Raw genomic sequence first — 20711 nt, 5'->3', positions numbered from 1 at the left:
CTGGATTTTGGGTAACACTGGGCTGCTCAGGGACAGCCTGAGTTCTGCACCTTGGGCAGCCATAAATCCTTTTCGGTATTAGGAAATTCCTTCGAATTGAGCGCGAGCACTTTATTTCACGGTATACTAGTTCATTACGGATTGTTGTCTGCATCTCTGAAGTTTTGAAATTGAAGAAGGATTAAATTTTATGTGGTTGACCTTCTGATCCCATTGAAAGAGCTTTTTGTCACTTGTTTTATCACTGCTAGGAACAGGTGGACTCTGTGCTGAGAACTGGAAAGGTAAACACTTCTGTTTAAACTGCATAAAGTTCTAGTGAAAAAGGAAAAAATCCAATCCCAAACTAAAAAATATTGTCATATAATATAGTCCAGTCTCCTCAGAAGTTTTTTTGTAAGTAGTTCCACCACTTTCTGCCTATTAAATCATTGTGATATAGAAAGCCAAAACAAATAAAACTTTTTTTTTAAACTTTGATTCTTTAAAAAACATATTCTATAGTATAGATCAACTACATTCCTTAAGTTTTAGTTTGACTGAATCACATGGTTTTAACAAAATTACAATTCTGAAATGGCTGCAAAATATCATATCAAAGTCCTTGCTCATTTCCAACAGTGCAAAAGTGAAGAACATTACAGGAACGAGGGTAACTGCTCCCACCTTCAAGTTTGGTATGGATTTAGCATTGCTAGATCCCAAACCTAGTTAAACCAGTCATGCCTCTGTGATTGAAGGAAACTATCACAAATAGCCTAGTAGTGTCCATCTGCAGATTTTCATAAAAGTGAAAGATTATTTCATTCTGGACTAGCTGGCTCCTGGGTGCAAATTAAACCATCTCAATATACAAGACACCTGTAAAAAAGGATCACACGATTTATATTGACCTCCTCATTTAGAAAGAAAGAAACATCTACTGGTTTACACACCAAACTTGGTGATTTTTTTAACAAAAGTTTGTAAATTATTGAAGTCTGGAATGAAAAATACTCTATGTAAATCAGTAATAATGAGTTGAACACAATAAAATGGCCACATTCCATAAAACTTAAATCTAATATGAATAGATTCTCCCAGAACAGGCCCTTTGTTTGCTAATTCATATGGTTTAGAGTTTTATGCAAAAAGAAGAGGCTAAGCACTGGAATGCTAAGATCAGTTTTGTTTTTGATAATACATTGTCATGAAGAGCAATCAAGGTCTATAGGTAATTTTTAGGGGACATTAGTACAGTATAAGCAGCTGGATGAAGCTTTACTTTAATACAGCTCTACAATACATTTTTTTCCTTAAATCATCAGCATAAACCTGTTCAGTTCCAAGAATACTAGTGCACATCCAGCAAGCATATGGCTTGAGGATATATATACACACACTGTCTAAACAAACTGGTGCTTTTACTTCAGAAGGCATTATTATCTTTGTAATTTAGGTGAAGTTCCTAGGAAAGCTTGAGTATCAGTGTTTTGCTTTGTTTCTAAAAAAACTGGGAATATTTGCTGAATGTTACTCCCATTTTAAACCTATTTCCTTCAGAAACTGTAATGTCCTCCTTATTCTTTCACAGAGGCCACAATGTGCCACTGTCTTGGATGCAGTGGAGAAGAATGTAAATATTTAAACAGAATACTTCTATCAGGAACAAGTGAATCAAACTGCCCTCAGTTTACACTCCTGAAGGTATCAGGAGGGTGTCTACTTGCTGCAAGAAGGGGAATAGAATTTGCAGGGAGCCCCCGACGAGGGGGAGAGAAAATTATGAGGAGGACTCCATCTTATCAGAAGGCTAATTAATTACTTTATTATACTATATTATTCTATACTATATTACATTACATCATCTAAACTGAATCTGTTAAGCACTGAACTCTGCACACAACACTCTGAATCTCATGACTGTCACCCGACAGCCCCGACACACACACGCTTGGCCCTGATAGGCCAAGGAAACAAAACACCATGACTTTGGTTAAACAATCTCCATATTGCATTCTACTTTTGCACAAACACAGGCACAGCAGGTGATAAGAATATTCTTGGGAAAAATTGTGCATTGCTTTTCTCTGTGAAGAGAAATGTGGGGGTACAAAGGGGTGAATGTAGGTATGTTAGATGGAATTTATGCCAAAAACAATTCTTCCCTGCCACTTACACACTGTTTCACAAACAGCAAAAAGGTAGATGGAGGAGCCAGCGTAATTGTGCCATGACAGCTGCCTACGTCGATACTTTATCCTCTTGTTGGCTCCGAATCTCCTAGTATGACTTGATTATAGTCTTTCTTCTTTCTTAAGCTTTTCTCATTTGCCTATATGAAGTGTGGCTGCTCTTTTTGACATAAACTGTGCCATACGTGGGCCTCTGACACTGTTACCTTGATAAGACAGAAGCCGTAGGCAGGATGCTGCCAACTACAAGCTAGGCAGTCACAATTGTCTTAAATTAGGTACCAAGAAAGTCACCTGGTGAACAGAGCAATTAGTGTAACTTTATATTTCCCTCCTGACATGTTTTTTGGGTGGAAGTCTCTAAGAATAAAGGCATTTATTAACATATATTTGCTCTAGCTGACTGTTCCAGTGTTTTATAATTTGCCATTTCCCGCTGAAGGCAAAGGTCACTGCACAGAGCCCTTTAGACTTACTTGGTAACAGGTTTGCCTTCTTACTAACCTCTCAGGGATGCAGTAAAGACAGTTTGTGTATCCACAGAGGCTCGTGGTCCAGATGAAAACCACTCTCCAGCCTTGCAGTGCATATACAACCCTACAGTTTATGTGGAATTTGTAGCCTTAATCAGTAAGATAGCCCAAGCGGCCTAGGGACGGTAACAGAACTGAGGTGAATGTTTTGGGGCGAATGCAGCCGTGGTGGCAGAAGGGCCACTGGCAGTGGGTGACACTGGCAGTGGGTGACACTGGCAGTGGGTGACACTGGCCGCGGGTGCCTGGTGTGCGGTGTCCTCCCTCAGGGATGCACGTCCAGGCTTCGGGGTCAGCCGGGATGCGCGCCCTTGCTCTCCAGGCTGCCCGCACCGCAGACACGGGCGGCACCTGACGGGGAGCGCACACGGACACGGGACGGGCAGCAGGGAGGGCTCTCCTGGCCGGGACAGGGCCAGGCTGGGGCACCGCATCCCGCCAAAGCCGCCGTGGCCGGGCTCGCCTCAGACCGCGCTGTCGCCCGGCGCTGCCGGGGCTCCCTCGCACCTGCCGGGGCTCCCTCGCACCTGCCGGGCCCGGCGGGGCCGGCGCTGGCGGGCGCAGCGGGTGCTGGCGAGGCGGCGCCGCCTCCACCGGGAGCTCCGGGCGGAGCCTTCCCTCCTTCCCGTCCTCCCTCCCCCGGCTCCCCGAGCACCCCGAGGCAGCGGCGGCTGTCTGCGCCCGCTCGGCTGGGAGAAGGAGGAGGAGGCGCCCGAGCCGCGGGCGCTGGGAGCAAAGCAAAGAACAGTTCAGAGCAGTGGGCGAATTCCGGAGGGCAACACCCATGTCCCACAAACAGGGTATCTGGAACCGCGCTCCTTCCCCCGGCGCTCGCTGTCCCCTCTCATCCCTCCGTTCCCTTCTCAGCCCCCTCCATCACTCCTCCCCGCTCTCTGCTTCTCCTCCTCGCCGCCACTTTCCCTCGTCCCTTCCTCAGCGCCGTGCCCCCGCTGGCCCCGTGCCCGACTGACCGTGCCTTTCCTTCCCTCCTGCCCAGCCGGCGGCCCCCCGGGCGAGAGCGCGGCTGACTGGTGCCTCTACCAGCTCAATGGAGCGGCCGAGTTCGAGGTCTCTGAAGGTGAGTAAGGGATGCTGAGGGGAAGCGTCTCCTCGCCCGCTGTCCCGGCCGGCAGCGTGTGGAGAAACGGGGCTCGCCGCTGGGAGAGACCGTGGCAGCCGCCCCAGCGTGTGCCCAAGGGCAGGTGTGGAGGTGGGCGGGCAAAGGGATATCTGCCGGTGGTTTGTATATCCCAGGCCTTGTGAAAGTGTCTTGGCTGGTTTTGTTTTGGCTTTTTTTTTTGTGTGGGAAAAGTTTGCTTTGCATGTAGCAGCTTAGGTGGCATGAGTCCTTTTGACCTTGGCGTCAGTGGGTGCTGGTGCAAGGTGGGCTGGAAAGTTTCCTGGCCTTTTCTCACTCCTTAACTTCGAAGAAAGAAGTCACCTGGAAAGTTTTATTTATTAATGTTCTGTGATCAGAAGAACAGTCTTTGGTTGTCAGGGCTGGAAAATCTCTCATACCAACCATACCAAACTGTGTACGGTTTTGAACATGCAGAGTATCTAAATTTAGGTGTGAACCTGTGTTCTCCAGGATGCCAGATGGTAGTATGCTGGCCAGAGCATCTTCCGGTGGCTGTTGTCTATGAGTTAAGTGGAACTAAGACTTCATCTCAATGTTTTTGGTCTGCTGGAGTTATAGATTTCTAAGAAGAGTGTATTTACTCTTTGTAAATGTTTAAAATGCATCGGAAGCTGAGTTAGACTGAAAAACTTTGCAATACTGGGGAGGGTGGCACACTGCAGTAGATTGGCTTCAGATTCAACATTAAGGAAAACTTGACAACAGGGCAGCACTGGAATATAGGAATTAGATAGATAATAAAATCCCATTCATTTGGGATATTTAATGTTTGTTTCAGTAACATACATTGAAGAGATAAAGCTACAGATCTTATCTTGAGGCAGGCAGAAAGATTATCTGTTTGGTGTCTCTTCAGCTATTATCTGTGATCCTTTGGGATTTGAAGTTTTGTGTCTTGTGTTTTGCTGTTTGGAGAAATTATTTAAACCCCAGTGTACTAATAATAAGCTATAGCTTGACCAAAGTTTTGGACTAAGTTTTTCTTTCCAATTATTCCATGGTGGTTCATATTTTGAGGTGTACTTAAGAATGTGTGTAATTACACACAATTGCATACTAAAGCGTTTATCAAAAGATGTTGTGATTTTTTTTTGCCTACGTGATTTTTTTTGGTGAAACTGCATACCAAACCAGATGTGATGACGATAGATGGGGGTGGAAATTATATCCGTGTGAGGGAGTGTAATGAGTGAGTGACAGCATTTCTTAGGCATCACAGAATGCTGAAAATGAGCTTTAGGTTGGCATTTACATTCATTTAAAGATTTGAATGAGTAGAATATGCTTCTTAACCTCATTTGTCTGGGTAAATACCAGTATTTCAGCACTGCTTTGAGATGATAATGTTTTTTTCTCAACAGGTGTTTTATTTCTTTGATTTATTGGATCATCTCTTTTCACAGGGCATATTTTTTAAATTATTTTGCTAACCCTGATTTCAGTTCTCTTTAATGCTGCCAATTTTTGGCTTCCCAATTTTAATCCCCAACTTAAATAGGAATCTTACATGTTTTCTCTTTACTCAACATGGAAATATGTGAAAATCTGAGACCAGGAAACAAGCTGAAGCAATGTAATTTGATCACAAAAACCGTAGAATCAAAGTCATCTGCAGGTAGTAAACCCTGTTTATGTTAATATATTGTATATAAATATGACATGTATTTTCCAGAGTACATGCTGGCTATTAATGCCACTTATATCTAGGAACACATAGAGCAATATAATCAGCACACTTTGCAGGAGTGAAAAATAGTTCAAAGAAAAGTCCATGGTGGTAAGTGACTTGACCTCTTTCGCTTGACAATGTTTTTTGATAAAGTCCAAACCTTTTCCTTTAGTGAAGTATGTCTCTAAAATAAATTACACAGAGTAGACCGATCTTTAGTTTTAAATTGATTGTTCCTAAGACTTCCATCACAGACTTTCTTTTCTCTCTTTATCCCAGTTCTTTTTACTTTTCCAAAAGGCCACAACTTGGAATTGCAGCTGCATTGGTTAGCTGCATTGTCCACCTAGCTGATGGACAGAAGGACAAGTTTATCTATATTCAATATTATAGTGTGATTTATATATCTAGATAGATATCTAAGCATTTGCATATTAATGTTATAAGTTCAGCTTGTCTTCTGGGCCTCTCTCACTGCTTTTGCTATTGAATGCTTGCATTGACCTTGTGGTACTCTCTCAGACTTCAGAGTTGTGTTCTGCAACATTTCTGCTTTAGCCTAGGAAATTTTTTTTCCCCAAAAATAGATGTCTTAGATGAAAAACATTCATTTACATAACAGAAAAGAAAAATTGCATATTTCAAATGCAAGGAAAATAGAGCATAGTAAGTGAAATATCACAATCAAAGCCAAGATAATCATGTTTGATTTAGTCTTGCTGCCTTGAAACAGAATCCTATTTCAAATATTACTACTTCTATAATTAACGTCTAAGTGCAAAATATATTTTATTCATGCTAAAAATCTCAAAGCACTTTGCTCACAGTAAGTGCAGCCTCACAAAAGCTGTATGAAGAACAATATTAGTGTATCCATTTGCAGGCTTCAAGAATGAAATATAGAAGTTAAGGATGCGATTTTTTTTTTATAAGCTGAATGTTAACTATTAATCAGATAGCAGCATAGGAGTTCTGAAAAGTCAAATCTTTTGCTCTGTGTCAAATAATCTACTGGACTGTTAACAGGATTGCTTGATCTAGAGCCTTTGCTTTAAGTTCCAAATCACATTAACTTCTTGCAAACTGTGTAAGTTAAAGCATGTTTGAAATATTTTAGGCTGTGAATTCTAAGCTGGCTTCATGTTATTCTAGATATGAATGATAATATGTTTAATGAAAAGATTCAGTCAAAAATCACATTTTCAGTTTTCACTCTTAAAATTACCTCATTAAAGACTTGAGATTGGTTTACAGTGTAAATTTTCTTTTCATCTATTTTGTAACTTTGTGCTCTTGAGAGGTTGAAAACTCTTTTAGCATCTGTTAGCCTTGTGAATTTCAATGTGAACCTTCCTATTACTTACCTTATGCTGCTGTAACATTCTCTTTCATTTGTGAGTAATTTGAAGCGAGATATATTGAGAAGATGGGTAATATAGTGTTTTGTTGTGAAAGTACAATTGAACAGTGTGCCTTTTTAAGGAACTAGAAGACTTGTGAACTGATTAATATGAGTTTAATCACTGTCAGGTTTATCTCCAATAGCTTTTTGTTTACTGGAGTTTTCAATCAAAGACAGTAACTCTGGATTTGGTTCAATACTGTCTTTTCCATTATTTCACCAATAGAAATAGAAAGCAATGTGATTGCACAAGCTTACAACTAAAGTGATGTTCTTGTGAGTCATGTGTTCATTAGCAAGGTCTAATTAAATATGAAGTCTCATCTGTAGATGTTTTCACATCCCAGTCCTTTTGTGGCAGATCCAAATAAGTTATTTTTCCTTAGTCTTTTACAAAAAGGCATGGTAGCAGTCTTTTTCCTAGTGCTTCAGCGTTTGCCAGGATTTCTTTCAAAGGATCTTTACCGTGAATGGATGTTATATTTCCATCTTAGCTGGATGGTGTGCTTTACAGAACTGGGCTTCCAGTTGTCCAGTTTGGAGATCACAGAATCACAGAATATGCCAAGTTGGAAGGAAGGGACCCACAAGGATCACTGAGTCAAACTTCTGGCCCTGCACATCTTCAAGAATCACAGCAACATCTTCAAGAATCACAGTGTGTGCTTGAGAGCACTGTCCAAACAATTCCTGAACTCTGTCAGGCCCTGGAGAGCCTTTTCAAGTGCCCAACCATCATCTGGATGAAGAACCTTTTCCTAATATCCAACTTAAACCTCCCCTGATACAAATTCAGGCCATTCCCTGGGGTCCTGTCAATGTTACCAGGGAGATCTAAGTCTGCCCCTGCTCTTTCCCTCATTTGTAACTGCAGTGGGAATTTGTAACTGCAGTGAGGTCTCCCCTCAGTCTCCTCTTCCCCAGGCTGAGCAGAACAAGTGACCTCAGCCACTCCTCACAGAGCTTCCCCTGAAGGCCCTTCACCATCTTCACTGCCCTCCTTTGAAGGCTTTCTAATAGCTTTGTATCTTTCTTACATTGCAGTGCCCAAACTGCCCTCAGGACTCAAGGTGAGGCTGCCCCAGTGCAGAGCAGAGCAGAGCAGGACAATCCCCTCCCTTGCCTGGCTGGCAGTGCTGTGCCTGATGTCCCCAGGACAGGGCTGGCCCTCCTGGCTGCCAGGGCACTGCTGATTCATATCCAGCTTTTTGTTGACAGGACCCCCAGATCCCTTTCATGGTGCTGCTTTCCAGCATCTCATTCCCCACTATGTCTGTACATTCAGGGTTGCCCCATCCCAAGTGCAGAATCTGGCACTTCCCCATTTTCCTTTCATATGGTTGGTGATTGCCCAGCCCTCTCATTTGTTGAGGTCCTTCTGCAGGGCCTCCCTGCCTTTGAGGAAGTCAGCAAATCTTCCCAGTTTTGTATCGTCTGCAAACTTGCTCAGTATTGCTTCAGTCCTGCATCCACATCATTTATGAAGATGTTGAAGAGCACAGGGACAAGGATGGAGCCCTGTGGAACCCCACTAGTGACAGGTCCCCAGCCTGATGTCCCCCATCATGGCCCACCCATGAGCCAGTTGCTCCAGCCATCCCATCATGTGTTGATCCAGCTGTGTGCTGGACATTTTGTGCAAAAGGTTCCTGTGAGAGACAGTATTGAAAGCTTTACTGAAATCCAAAAAGAAGACATCAACTGGCTTCCCTTGATCAGCTAAGGGGGTTACTTTATCATAAAAGGAAGTCAGGTTTGCTAAGCAGGACTTCCCTCTCGTGAAACCCTGCTGGCTGTGACTGATGACTGTGAGATGTAGTGAGCTGAACTGTAATTTTTCTGCAGACCACAATTCCGTTTTTATTCAAAGGAAATCAAAATGCTTGGAAGAGATTGATACTCCCCTTGCCTCACCTCAGTGCACATTTACAGAATCACAGTATCAATTAGGTTGGGAAAGACCTCTGAAATTGAGTCCAACCTATGACTAAACACCCCCATGTCACCTGGGACATGGCATGAAGTGCCGCGTCCAGTCGTAAACAGCTTAGGATGCTGCCAGTGTGCATACAGTGCTGTAAGGTGTGTCACAGGGCTTGTGTACCCTGATAGCCCCTCTGGTGCCATGTATGTGGAGAGTGCAGGTATTCCAGTCCTACCTCACACACTCCTGTTTATACATTCAGCAAGTCCCTGTATTTCATCCCTCCTTTATTTTGCACTGACTTATATTGGTATTTGGTTGGTTAACTATCACTGATGTCAGAGAGCTGCTGCAGCACAGGGAAAGGGCTTCTGTTTGAAGTGGTGTCATCATAATTTATTCCCATTATAACGTTGAATGTGGTTCTGTAAGACCAGACCTGGTAAATGACTCATTACAAGAAAATGTGGGTATTTGATTACACTTCTAGTTGTTGCTGCACAATCTGACACTAACTTTCAATATGAAAAATTCAACATGATAGGCAAAGAGGAAGGGTTAGGATATGTTGAAACTGTATTTATGATAGCTTTACTCCTAGTGATATTTTGTACAATAGTCCATTTGTGATATTTTAATGTGTGGTTTATACATGGCATGGGTTTTAAAAACCATGAATTCAGATATTTCTGTAGACTATTATAAAAAAGACTGATAATAAAGTACTGGAAAGTACATGTACTTGTTATGAAAAGGAAAAGGTGAGTGACTTATTTACATTTTTATTTGTTGTTTCTTATTTTGGTGTTTTGATTAAGAGCTGGTTTGAATTTATGGAATAAATTAATTTTTTTAAAATACATTAAGATGATTTAATTACAATGATTCATAAAATCCTTGCCTACATAGTGTTTCCATTTGAACTCATTATGAGTGCTAGAGTGTGTTTTCTCCTTAGAGTCATTAAATGTCATTTGACCATAAAACAAATACTTGTTAATTATTTTATTTTGCAAATGTCTGACCAAATACATTAGCTCCTGTTCAGTAACCTGAAAAGTGGTATTGTTGTTTGGATTAAGCTTGAAAAACAGACTAAGACTTTTTTTTAACTGGGCTTTCAGATTTTCCTTTTCCAAGGACTTCACACACTTCCCTAACATTCTGTACTTTAATTCTCTGGATCTTAAATGCCATAAGTTGCAGCCTTCATCCTCTCAGTTTCCAGAATGTGGTCTTCACCCAGTTTCCTTTTTGCTTTCTAGTCATAGACTGGCAGACTCATTTAGGTTAAAAATGACCTATAAGATGACTGAGTCCAACCTTTGACCAAACATAACCATGTTAGCTAAACGATAGCACTAAATTCCACATCCAGTCCTTTCCTGAATGCTGGCAGTGACAGCAATGCCACCACTTCTCTGGGCAACCCATACTAATGCTTAACCACTCTTTCAGTGAAAAAATTCTTCTTGATGTCCAGTCTGGACCTGATGTTGTTGAGTTAGGGATGGAAGGAATAACTCTAGTCTTCAGATGGATCAGAAAGCTAACTTTAATGAAAGTAGCAGGTCTTTTCTAATGTGACTTGCTAAGGTGATACTTGATTGGTCTCAAAGTAGAAACATTTCACACTATTGGTGACTGTGAATAGTACACTGTGAAGAACTATAACTATAAACAATGGTTACAGAAAGAGAGATAATAATTGTTTATATTTCTTCTTCTAAGATTCCCAAGCTCAGCCTGGGAGAAATTATCTCTGTTCTTTCTTCAATTGAACTGAGAATCTCCACATGGACCTCCCTTGCTGTCTTGAGGCCATTTCCTCTTGATCTGTCCCTTGTTACCTAGAGGAAGAGACTGGCCCCACCTGGCTACAACCTCCTTTCAGGTAGTTTTTTCCTGTTCTCCAGACTAAACAGTACTCAGATTTACTATCAGTAAGCAGTAAACACTAAACTAAACAGTACTCCAAGATTTACCATCCGGATGCTTCAGCAGCTCTGTTGCCCTTCTCTGGACTCACTTCAGCACCTCAGTGTCTTCTTGCAGTGAGGGGCCCAGAGCAGGAGACAGAGCCCGAGGTCTGACCTCACCAGTACAGGGCTACACTCTGAGTATGGGGGGTCAGTCACTGCTCTGGTCCTGCTGGCTAGAGGTTTTGTTGATCATCTCCATGATTTCACCAAGAATCCAACACTTTTTATCATTTAATGGTCACTGTACCCAAGATGGCCTCTGACCACCACATCTCTCACCAACCCTGCTCTGCTTGTAAGCAGCAGGTCTAGTGGGGTACTGCTGTCCAGGCTGCCCCTTTACATACCTGCTTGGATTTTCTGGGTTCTGTTTGTTTTATTTTTCCTTTGTTCTCTGTAACTCTCCCCTCAACAAAGGGAATTGCAGGTGGTTTCAGTCCACTGACTGTTGTGCACTGTGACAAAGATGTCTCTCCTTTGTGTCATTGAAAGTCTGCCATATGCAGCAGGTGCCTGCATAGCAAATCTGAGCTCTTTTCCCTCTCTCTTACTCTTTCCAGGTCCATAAGGCTTTCCATTTTATATGATCCCTTCAGTTCCATCCAAATAACTCCTGGCAGTTTTAGTTTTATCCATGCTTGAATGACAAAAATTTCTTCAGTGTTTCAGTTTGCCATATACTTTATGAGGCACTCAGTGGCCTCATATATCTCATGAAAGATGAAATCACACTGTTGTGGGCCTGATGATGCAATTATTAGCAAGTCAAAAATCATATTACCTGGTCCAGAATTTAACAGGGACATCTTTTATGCATCCTCTTCCTCATTAAACACTCAATAATTCAATTCAGGTAATGATTTTCTTATCAATAATTACACTGATGAAGTAAACAGGGATTTCTTTTGGGCTGTGAATTTTCCATTTAGAGTAATTTTTTATATTTAAGTCAAACATTGCCATTCAGCTTGAATAGTGATGGACAATTTAGAGAGTATAGAATTGCCTGTGGGTTCCAGCTGAGATACATAAAAATCACCAGGTCTTCACAAAGCCTCCTTTTCAATTATAGGTCAAGTCAGAAATCCAGGGTACCTTTATGGAAATGAATTTTGTATAGGGGCAGAGAATACCAATTTTCTGATTTTTCCAATTCCAAGTTAGAAATGTGTGCAGAAATTGCCCAAGCTGTCTTGCAGACTGTCTGAAAAGCTGATGCACAGATAAGGCTTTTCTACTGTGCAAGGATTTTTTTATGTATGAACCTGTCAAAGCTGAAAGAAATTTCAAGATCAGATTCTTCTGTTTCAACCCAGAAGCTTAACTTCTGCAAGTATGGATTCAGAAGTCATACTGCAGGCCACACAGTTTGAACTGTAATATTCTCATTGATTGGTTCTTTTCTGTAAAATGCATTTTTTAGTAAAATCCCAAGAGATTGAAAGCAGAAGTCAATATAGTATTTTTCCTTGCATGTTTTTATTGTCTGATGAGAAAATTCCAAAAGTATTTCAAAATTTTCAGGTATTTTCAACTACCTTTTCCTCACAGTATGCTACTTGAACATAAACTAATTCAAAATAATGGGCAATAGCCCCAAAGTCTTTGTGTGATTGCCTAATGGTAGATAACAAACCCACCAGCAGTGAAAAGATGTTATTTACTAGTCAGATTCTAGATGTTGCCATCTCAGCTGAATTGTCAGGGTTTAGTGATCCAGAAGAGGGAGCTGCCACATAAATTTCTAGCAGTTTTGAACTTAGCAAAGTCTCTTTTAACCCCCCACCATGGATTTTTTTTTTTAATGTTTTAATTTTAAGACTGACTCCAGGGGTTTCTTGTGATGCTTTTTTGGTCACTCAGTTTGTAGCTTGCAGATTTCTAAAGACAGTGTTAGAGACTTACTGCTTTAATTTCCTTCAGTTTTCGGTATCAATTCAGTGTATGCTTTTAAACATTCTGCTTAACTACCATGCTCAAACCTTTGGTTGACATGATGAATGCAGTCCTTTTTACTTAATCTGCAAAGTCTTTTTAAACATAGATGTTTCTGTCTCACCCACCATGGATTTTTAAGAGATGTTTTCTGTAGCATGCAGGAAGAACTTTGTGATGGCTGGCCTTCCTCATGTGAGACAGAGGTGGCTTCTGAGTCTCTGTAGTATTTTTTTCTGTGTAAGGAGTGGCTCTTCTGTCACAGTAAAAACATACAGCTGGTATTTTGAAAATAGCAATATATATGTGAAATAGCAAAAGCAATGTGCACACTTCAGTGTGCTTCTAATGTGCTTTCTCTTTTTTTTTTTTTCTTTAGCACTGCAGAGCAATTTATAGTGATTCCATCTATAATTTGTGGGTTATAAAACTAAAGAACAATGAGGTACTGGGAGAAGGCATTAAAACACGTACTTGTACTTATGGACAGGAAGGAGACCAGACTTCCCAAGCACCCTGAGCATATTTTCAAGTGCATGATTTAACCTAAGTTCTGATTATTGGTGGGTGGAACCCTACGTGGCTACTTGTTGTAATGATAGATGTTATCAAAGCTATTGTATCTTCAGATTCATTGTTAGTCATTTTGTGTTAAAAACTGATGCAGTGATATGACTGTTTCATGAGGTAACTGGAGAAACGGGTGAGACTTTTTGTCAACTGGCTAATATATTCCTTGTGTCTTTTTGGCATTGCAAGCTTAAGAGGATACTCAGTATTTGGAAGCTTGTATTTGTTTCTCGCGAAGAAGAGTGAATACAGCACTGTGTTGATTATATGTTTGTGGGTCCTCATGTTTTATATTTTGTGCAAATTTTCAGGTGCTGGAACATGTTCAGAGAAGGGAAATTAAGCCAATGAATGGTCTGGAGCACAAGGCTTGTGGAGGGTTGCTGAGGGAACAGGGGTTGTTTAGCCTGGGGAAGAGGAGGCTCAGGGTGGACCTTATTGCTCTCTACAGCTACCTGAGAGGAGATTGCAGAGAGGTGGAGATTGGTCTCTTCTGCCAAGTAACAAGACAAGCAAAATGGCCTCAAGATGCACCAGAGGATGTTTAGATTGGATACTAGGAAAAATTTTTTACTGAAAGGGTGATCAGGCATTTGAACAGGCTGCCAGGGAAGTGGTGGAGTCACCATTGCTGAAGATTCCTACATGTGCCACTTCAGGGTGTGGTTTAGTGGAGGACTTGGCAGTGTGGTGTTAGAGGTGGAATGGACGATCTTAAGGGTGTCTTCCAGCCTAAGAGATCCTGTGATTCTATTTCTGGAGATAAGTATAGGATAGTGAAAGACCTTGTGGTTCCAGTGAAGAGTGAGAATGGAGCATTTCCTTTGTTATCAACCTTGAATATTCCTGCATGTGGTAGTATCCTGCTGTTGACTCACTTCATATTTCCAATTAGTAAATCTATAAATATGAATGCTTTCATAGAAGTTACCACTGGATTCCATTCATACATCTATGTGGTATCGTCATGTGGCCTTCAGATTACATATGCAAGCTGCTATGTTAGACAATTTAGACATTACATTGTGAAGTTGTGCACAATATCGGAATGTGCCAACATGAAGAAGTCTGTGGCTTATTTTTAATTATTTTGTAAAATAGTTTTGAAATTTCTATATTTTTTACATGCTCACAGATGTACATACATACACTTTTTCTTATATCTATGCAAGGTTGATATAAAAATCAAAAGAAAATTCTATAAGATCAGTGTAGATGTGTTTGACTTTTCCTCCAGGAAGCTTTAGAATAGGTACATAAATAAATACTGTTTTTTTTACACACATGATATTTTGCCCATGGCTATTACAGTTGAAATATATAATATTTAAAAATATTTGTATGTTCAAAAAACCGATGGCCTTTTTGTAAGTTTTAAAGTCTTCCATCAAATACAGGTTTTTTCAGAATGCATACATTTCTCAGATGTTCTGGTTATGTTTATTCGTAAGCACATTTTATAGTGGCTCATGTCACAGTGAATAGAGTTGACAGTTGGGCTGATTGCAGGAATATGCAAAATGTTAACCTCATAAATCTTTCTCCACCTATTGTATTGTGTAATTTTTACAAAATATGCAGAAGAATGGTGTAAGAGACAGTTCCATTATTTTAGTTGGGACCATTTTGGTATTGCAGTTAATGCTGATGTATTCAATTCAAAGACAATTATGTCTAGACACTAACAGAGGCTGTTGATTTGACATTCTATTCATAGAGGGCACATGTCATTCAAAAGTGAGTTCTAAAACTATTCAGCATGGCTGCATTGTTAGTGATGGGCCTTTCCACTTCACATGACTACTATAACTAATTACTATATTTAGTGATCTTGAGATCCTGAAATGAAAATCACCCACAGTTTCTTTGGGAGATACAAATTATATTAATATTCTTTCTCTTTATACCCAGAATAAACTTCTGTGTTATGACTAGACTCAAAGATGCAAAGTAGAAGTGTTATCCTTGCAAGACTTGATGGTTTCTTGTTAAATCTGACTTACTGAGTAATCTTCATGATCTTTGACATTTTTAATACAGGCTAGTTTTTGTCAATATATGGTTTTGTTTGTTAGGTAACTCTTATTTTTTAAGTTTCTCTGGTAGGTTCTTGTGTTAACATTGTAAACTCTGCTTTGAAATTGATTGTTTATTGTGGAAATGCCCCATGCTTCAGATTGCATTTATTTGCAAGAAATGCATAAAACTATGCAAGAAGCATGAACTTGGTGTCTTTGTAATGGTATACAAAGTAGATGTAATCATTTTAAAGTAAGAAGAATTCTTATTTTTCATGCACTACATCTTAAAATTGTGGGTTTTTTTCCCTTGAGCTTTTCATGCAGTTTGTTTTTTTTTCCTTAATCTTGACAGGCTGTTAATTTCAGTGTGTGCTGATTCCTCTATTCTAAACTAAGGCATCACAGCTATATTTCAGTTTGATTGCTTTTTCTGGGTTTAGTTTTTTTCTCCCTAAGAATACTTGCCCTAGTGGAATGTCCACCTTTCCTAAGTGAAAGCTAGAGAGACCTTGAGAGTCTGCTGAGTGCATTGAGAGTGTAGCTGTGCATTGGTGTTTCTTCAGAAAGGTGATACCATGCCTCCATGCCTGATTTTATGTTGCTTTTTGATTTCTCCCTCTCCTCATGCTCCTCCAAATTAATGAAAAATCTTTCTTAAAGCACGATACCTGTGTTGACCTCTGGAAGTAGCAAGTGGTCTGATGATTTTAGAGGCATAATTGTTCAATGGTAATTCCAGAAATGCACAGAGCTTTGTTGAAGGACTTGACTCTTCCCTTTTCTTGATGATGTCAAATCATAAAATGTATCCATGGGGACATAGTAAATAGAATATTTTGTGTCAAGAAAACAGACCTCAAAGTTTAAGCTTCTTGATTCTACTATGAGACAAATCACCTCTGCTAGAGAACATCTCTAGAAGCAGTAAGAAGATGTCTCTCTGTTTTCCCCACTATGCTGAGGTGAGTCTCTAGAGCAGCTTGTGACCTATATTACACATCAAGTGTTGGACTTGTGTAGTCATTGCTGCAAGTTCAGAAAGTACCCAGAGCAAAGCCAGTGCTGGCTGGGGCTAGGCAATGCTGACCTGGGCAGTACTGACCCCTTGCACTTGCTAAGATCACTCACTTAAAAGCTCCAAAGCACGTAACAGCTGTGTATCTCTCTCTCTTTCTCTCTCTCTATGTATCCTCTCATCAAATGGTTGAAAGAAAACATGTATTCATACCCTGTGGTTAAAAAGCTGAATAACTCAAGGAGGATTGCAAACCCCAAATTTTCAGTGACATCATCCCATATTACTGTTTCTATAGGTACCCTGCCACATTTGACTGCCAGGTTTTATGTGTCTTATTTTACTTTTTGTGTATGCAATGTGAGTGATTGGAGCTCTGTAGTTCTCCAGAGCTGTGTTGTTTCATTGGCAAGAATACTGAAGCGTGTAACCATTCACGCAGATTCCTTTTCCACCAGCAAATGCTTACCTATGTAAATGTAACATTTGAGTTCAGATGCGAGCACAAGTCAAGAAATTCAAAGATATAGTTCCCACAGCAACCATAATTCAGCCTTGTTGCTGTGAAAGCACAAAAGCTCACACCAAATACCATGCAGAATACTGCATGCATGCAAGTTTATGAGACATAGTTGCTGGGAGAGCCATAAATTTTAATTTCTAGAGGTATTTACATTCACATTTTTTATCTCTTAGAATTAAAATCTGTATTTTTTGAAACAGTGCAGAAATGAAGAAATGGAATAGAGGCCATTTGGATTAGTGTTTCTTTTTGCTTTCTTGTAATGTACAATTGATTACTTTACTATCTTTGTCTTTCTGTTGACTTTTATTTTTAAGGGAGTAATGTTGAATATGAAACATAATCTGGTCTACTTCCTTATCTAACTCTATTTTTTATCTTTGTTTACCCCTATTACTAAACCTGCAGCTAATGGGGTCTACTTGTTTGCCTACCAAGGATAAATAAATCAGATATTTATCTGCATGTAGCCATGCATCTTGCTATTCAGCTTCATCTGTCACTTAAGGCTCCATTATAAAATATCCCAAAGCATATGGAAAATATTTATTTTCAATATCTTATAGGGTACTTTCTGTTTCTTTGTTTGCCAGCTAAGTCTGCTAATTTGGTCATCTTAGACATGTTTAGTTATTACCACTAACTAAAGTGAAGAGGTGGAAGAGTACTTGTTTTGAATTTATATTTTTATTGAGAAAAATGTAAATATTTTTATTGAGGAAAATGTGAATATTTCAATTATAGTACTTAATGAGCACAACAAATGTTTGTAAATAATATCTACAGGATTTCCAGAAGCTGGTTGGCTGAAATATCTGTATGAACTTTCTTAGCCTTTCAGATATGACCAGTGGAGAGAGAGACCATGATGTTTGAATACTGGTATATTAAGTCCCATTCCCATGGGTGATTATTATATCTGTAAGCTGGATTGAGTATTCATGATTATTTAAAAAAAATTACCTTTGACTGTGGCATATGCTAATACCTCATAATTTATTTGGAATAAAATCACTGTATCTCACCAGTCATTTAAAATAAAAGGTAAAAAAGGAAATGACACAAGTTAAAGAAGATTCATAGTAAGAGTTTCTCTTCAGTAAACTACAAAAAAATTCATTTAGACTTCATCTAGTTTCTACCACACTGATTTTTCTCAGCCCTCCATCACATCTTAGCCTGCTATATGAGCCTTTTTATGGACAGTCTAGGCAGAGCTGAAAGGCTGATAGGATGTGAAAATGTTCTCCTTGGGAAATCTTTGGATCCTGCCCTTCCCAGATTGTTAGGCAATCTGCTCTAGGAAGCCTGTTTTGACAGTGCCTGTTATCTCTGCTCAGCAGAGTCCTATAGGGACCATCCCTGCCTACCTCAAAGCCAGGGTTAGGGGAATTCACTCTGCAGCCCAGCGCCTTCCCAAAGCTTTATTGTTCTGTTTCATTGTGTTCAAAAGGAACTGCGCATTGTACTGTACATGTGTCTAAAATAGTTTGTGTATATGAAATGCAGGTTTTCTTGTGTAAGAATTTATAATCTGAAATTTGAACTCCATCTGAAAATTAAAACATTCATGATGGCTCAACGATTTCTTACTAGGTAAATGCATGAAGATGAATTAAATTTTGGCTGCCATCTGATCAAGAGTTGGTCTAGTCTTTCCACAGTGACTTCACTGTGTCTGAATTCTATGAAATGAGGAAGGGGACTGAGAGTTGTGAACCATGGCAATTCTTCAAGGACCAGGTAATGTCCTGGTGTTTCAGTGGAGTCCTGGATAAAACTTGATTCATAAGGCTCTATGTCCTGCTGAAACAAGAAGATGAATACTCTGGATATAGGTTTTGGGTAAGAACTGTGTTGTGATCATAAGCTTCCATCAACACCCTTACAACATTTCTTTTCCCAATGTATATAGGTAATATTTTGGGGCTTCTCTGGAGTGTGAATAGTTACAAGGATACGTTTGTTTTCTGCTTTCTGTCCTCTTACATGTAGTAGTTGTGGTTTTAGTATTTGAAGTGAATAAATAATGGCAAACTTCAGTGGAAACTAAGAACTGTAGAGGGATGATTTGAGATAACTGAAAAACAGCAAAATGTTCCACTTGAAATTGATCTATTTGTAGTAAATAGAAATACATAAATAGCACAGGGTCAATAAAACACCAAGTTTACATTTGTGTTCATTACAAGCCGATCAATAACTGTTGCTGGATGACTTGATGTAGTTATTTTATACAATTAATTACTGTGCATACAGGCCCAGGGAAGAGAAATGTACAGTCAATTCTGCCAGGGATTGCTGGTAATCATGATAAGCTAAATTTGTTTTAAGGTGATGGGGGTCCTGTGGGACAAAAATGCCTCTGCGTAGTGGCAAAAGTGCCTGCTGTAGGGAACAAGGTCATAGTTTCAACACTTAGTGCCATCAGAGGAGAAAGCTGGTGTAACTCTGCTTATGCAGGTGTTTTCCCTCCAGCATGTCACTTCCTGTGTGTGCATGTGTCCCCAGAGACACAGATTTCCTAATGGAACACAGGACTTTGATGGAAGTGGATGGCCATGTCACCTCACAGTTCTCAAAGGAGAATAAAATTTCCTTGGTGGGATTAAAACCATCTGCTTGCATCATGGGCTGTTAGCTATGAGATAGGATTTGATGTTAAATATGTTAGTCACTCTTAGTAGATGGAGGATTGGTATGTTGAATATACTGTCCCATATGTTAAAGAATTTTGTCCTTTCTCTATATTTGAAAATAGGCATTTTTTGTCAATTACAATGAGCTGAGATAGGTAATTTTTTTTAAATTTTTCAGTGTAATTTTTAAAGAATTTTCAGTATTTTCCATTTATCTGCAAACATTTCTTTTGACATCCTGTTAAAATTACCACAAAGATGTTTGAATTATATTTGAACTCTGATAGAAGTTGACTGTTCTCTCTTATTGAAGGTAATACAGTTCCTTTTGCAGGATTATATTTCCAGTTTCCAACTTTGACAAACTCCTAACCATTAAGCCTAAGGATTTTTTCCCCCATGGATTGGCTTCAGGCTAATTTTTCACAGAAAAATTTAATTAAAATGGCCAACTTAGCTTTGACCCTAAGCTTTACAAGAAAATTCCTGGTATCCTTTTGCCCATTAGAAAAAAAGAATTCCATCAACCTCTCCTTGAAAAAGCTCTAGTACTTGCATGCTTTGAAGGAGGAACTTCAAATTGACAAGGTGAATATAATCAATTTGACTATATTGAAGAGTGTCTTTGACTGTCCCTGTGAATACCCACTCTTCTTTGACCAATTTATGAAAAATGATTGTTTGAATAATCTCATGTAAGTGTTGGTAGAAATGGGTAGATATATTTTTTCCCCCCCTTTTCTGTCAGCTCAGCATACAGGGAAAGTACCCTGATGCAGAGCTGAATTGACCTTTGTGTAATTGCACTTCTGGTCTGATTGAAATCATAGATGTTTTTTGGTGTTGAAGTCTTACAATTTTTTGTTCTCTTATTTGACTTGCATTCTCTCTGTCTGCTGGAGAGGGGCTGAGTAGAGGAGGAATCAGTGTTTGATTTGACCTAGAGCAGGTACTGGCCATCAAGAGTACCTTGGAAAAAGACACTGGGGTTGAAGGAACTGGCACAGGGACTGGCACTGTGGAGCTCAGGTGTAAAGGAAATCAGAGTGTGTGAAGGACACTGGTAATATTTGGTCATCACAGTTACATGCTGAAACTGCCTGAACAGAGACTGGGAACGAGGTGAAAACACGGGAAGAGGCATTATGAGCAGGGGAGGAGAGACATGGAGATTAGTCTCCTG

General features: G+C 39.8%; 1 protein-coding gene across 1 annotated transcript in view; it reads left to right on the top strand.

Annotated features, from left to right (window-relative positions):
* Nucleotides 1-3366: 3366 nt before the first annotated feature.
* Nucleotides 3367-20711, top strand: part of PPP2R2C (protein phosphatase 2 regulatory subunit Bgamma) — a 190236-nt gene continuing 172891 nt past the window's right edge. Inside the window, exons 1-2 of the mRNA XM_036382744.1 lie at nucleotides 3367-3507; nucleotides 3705-3785. Of these exons, the coding sequence (XP_036238637.1) occupies nucleotides 3492-3507; nucleotides 3705-3785 (97 nt within the window). The 5' untranslated portion in view covers nucleotides 3367-3491. The remainder of the gene's footprint in view (nucleotides 3508-3704; nucleotides 3786-20711) is intronic.

This window comes from Molothrus ater, chromosome 4 (assembly GCF_012460135.2).
Source record: "Molothrus ater isolate BHLD 08-10-18 breed brown headed cowbird chromosome 4, BPBGC_Mater_1.1, whole genome shotgun sequence".
NCBI lineage: Eukaryota > Metazoa > Chordata > Aves > Passeriformes > Icteridae > Molothrus > Molothrus ater.
Note: the sequence above shows the minus strand (reverse complement) of the source record. Positions and strands in the feature narration are given on the sequence as shown.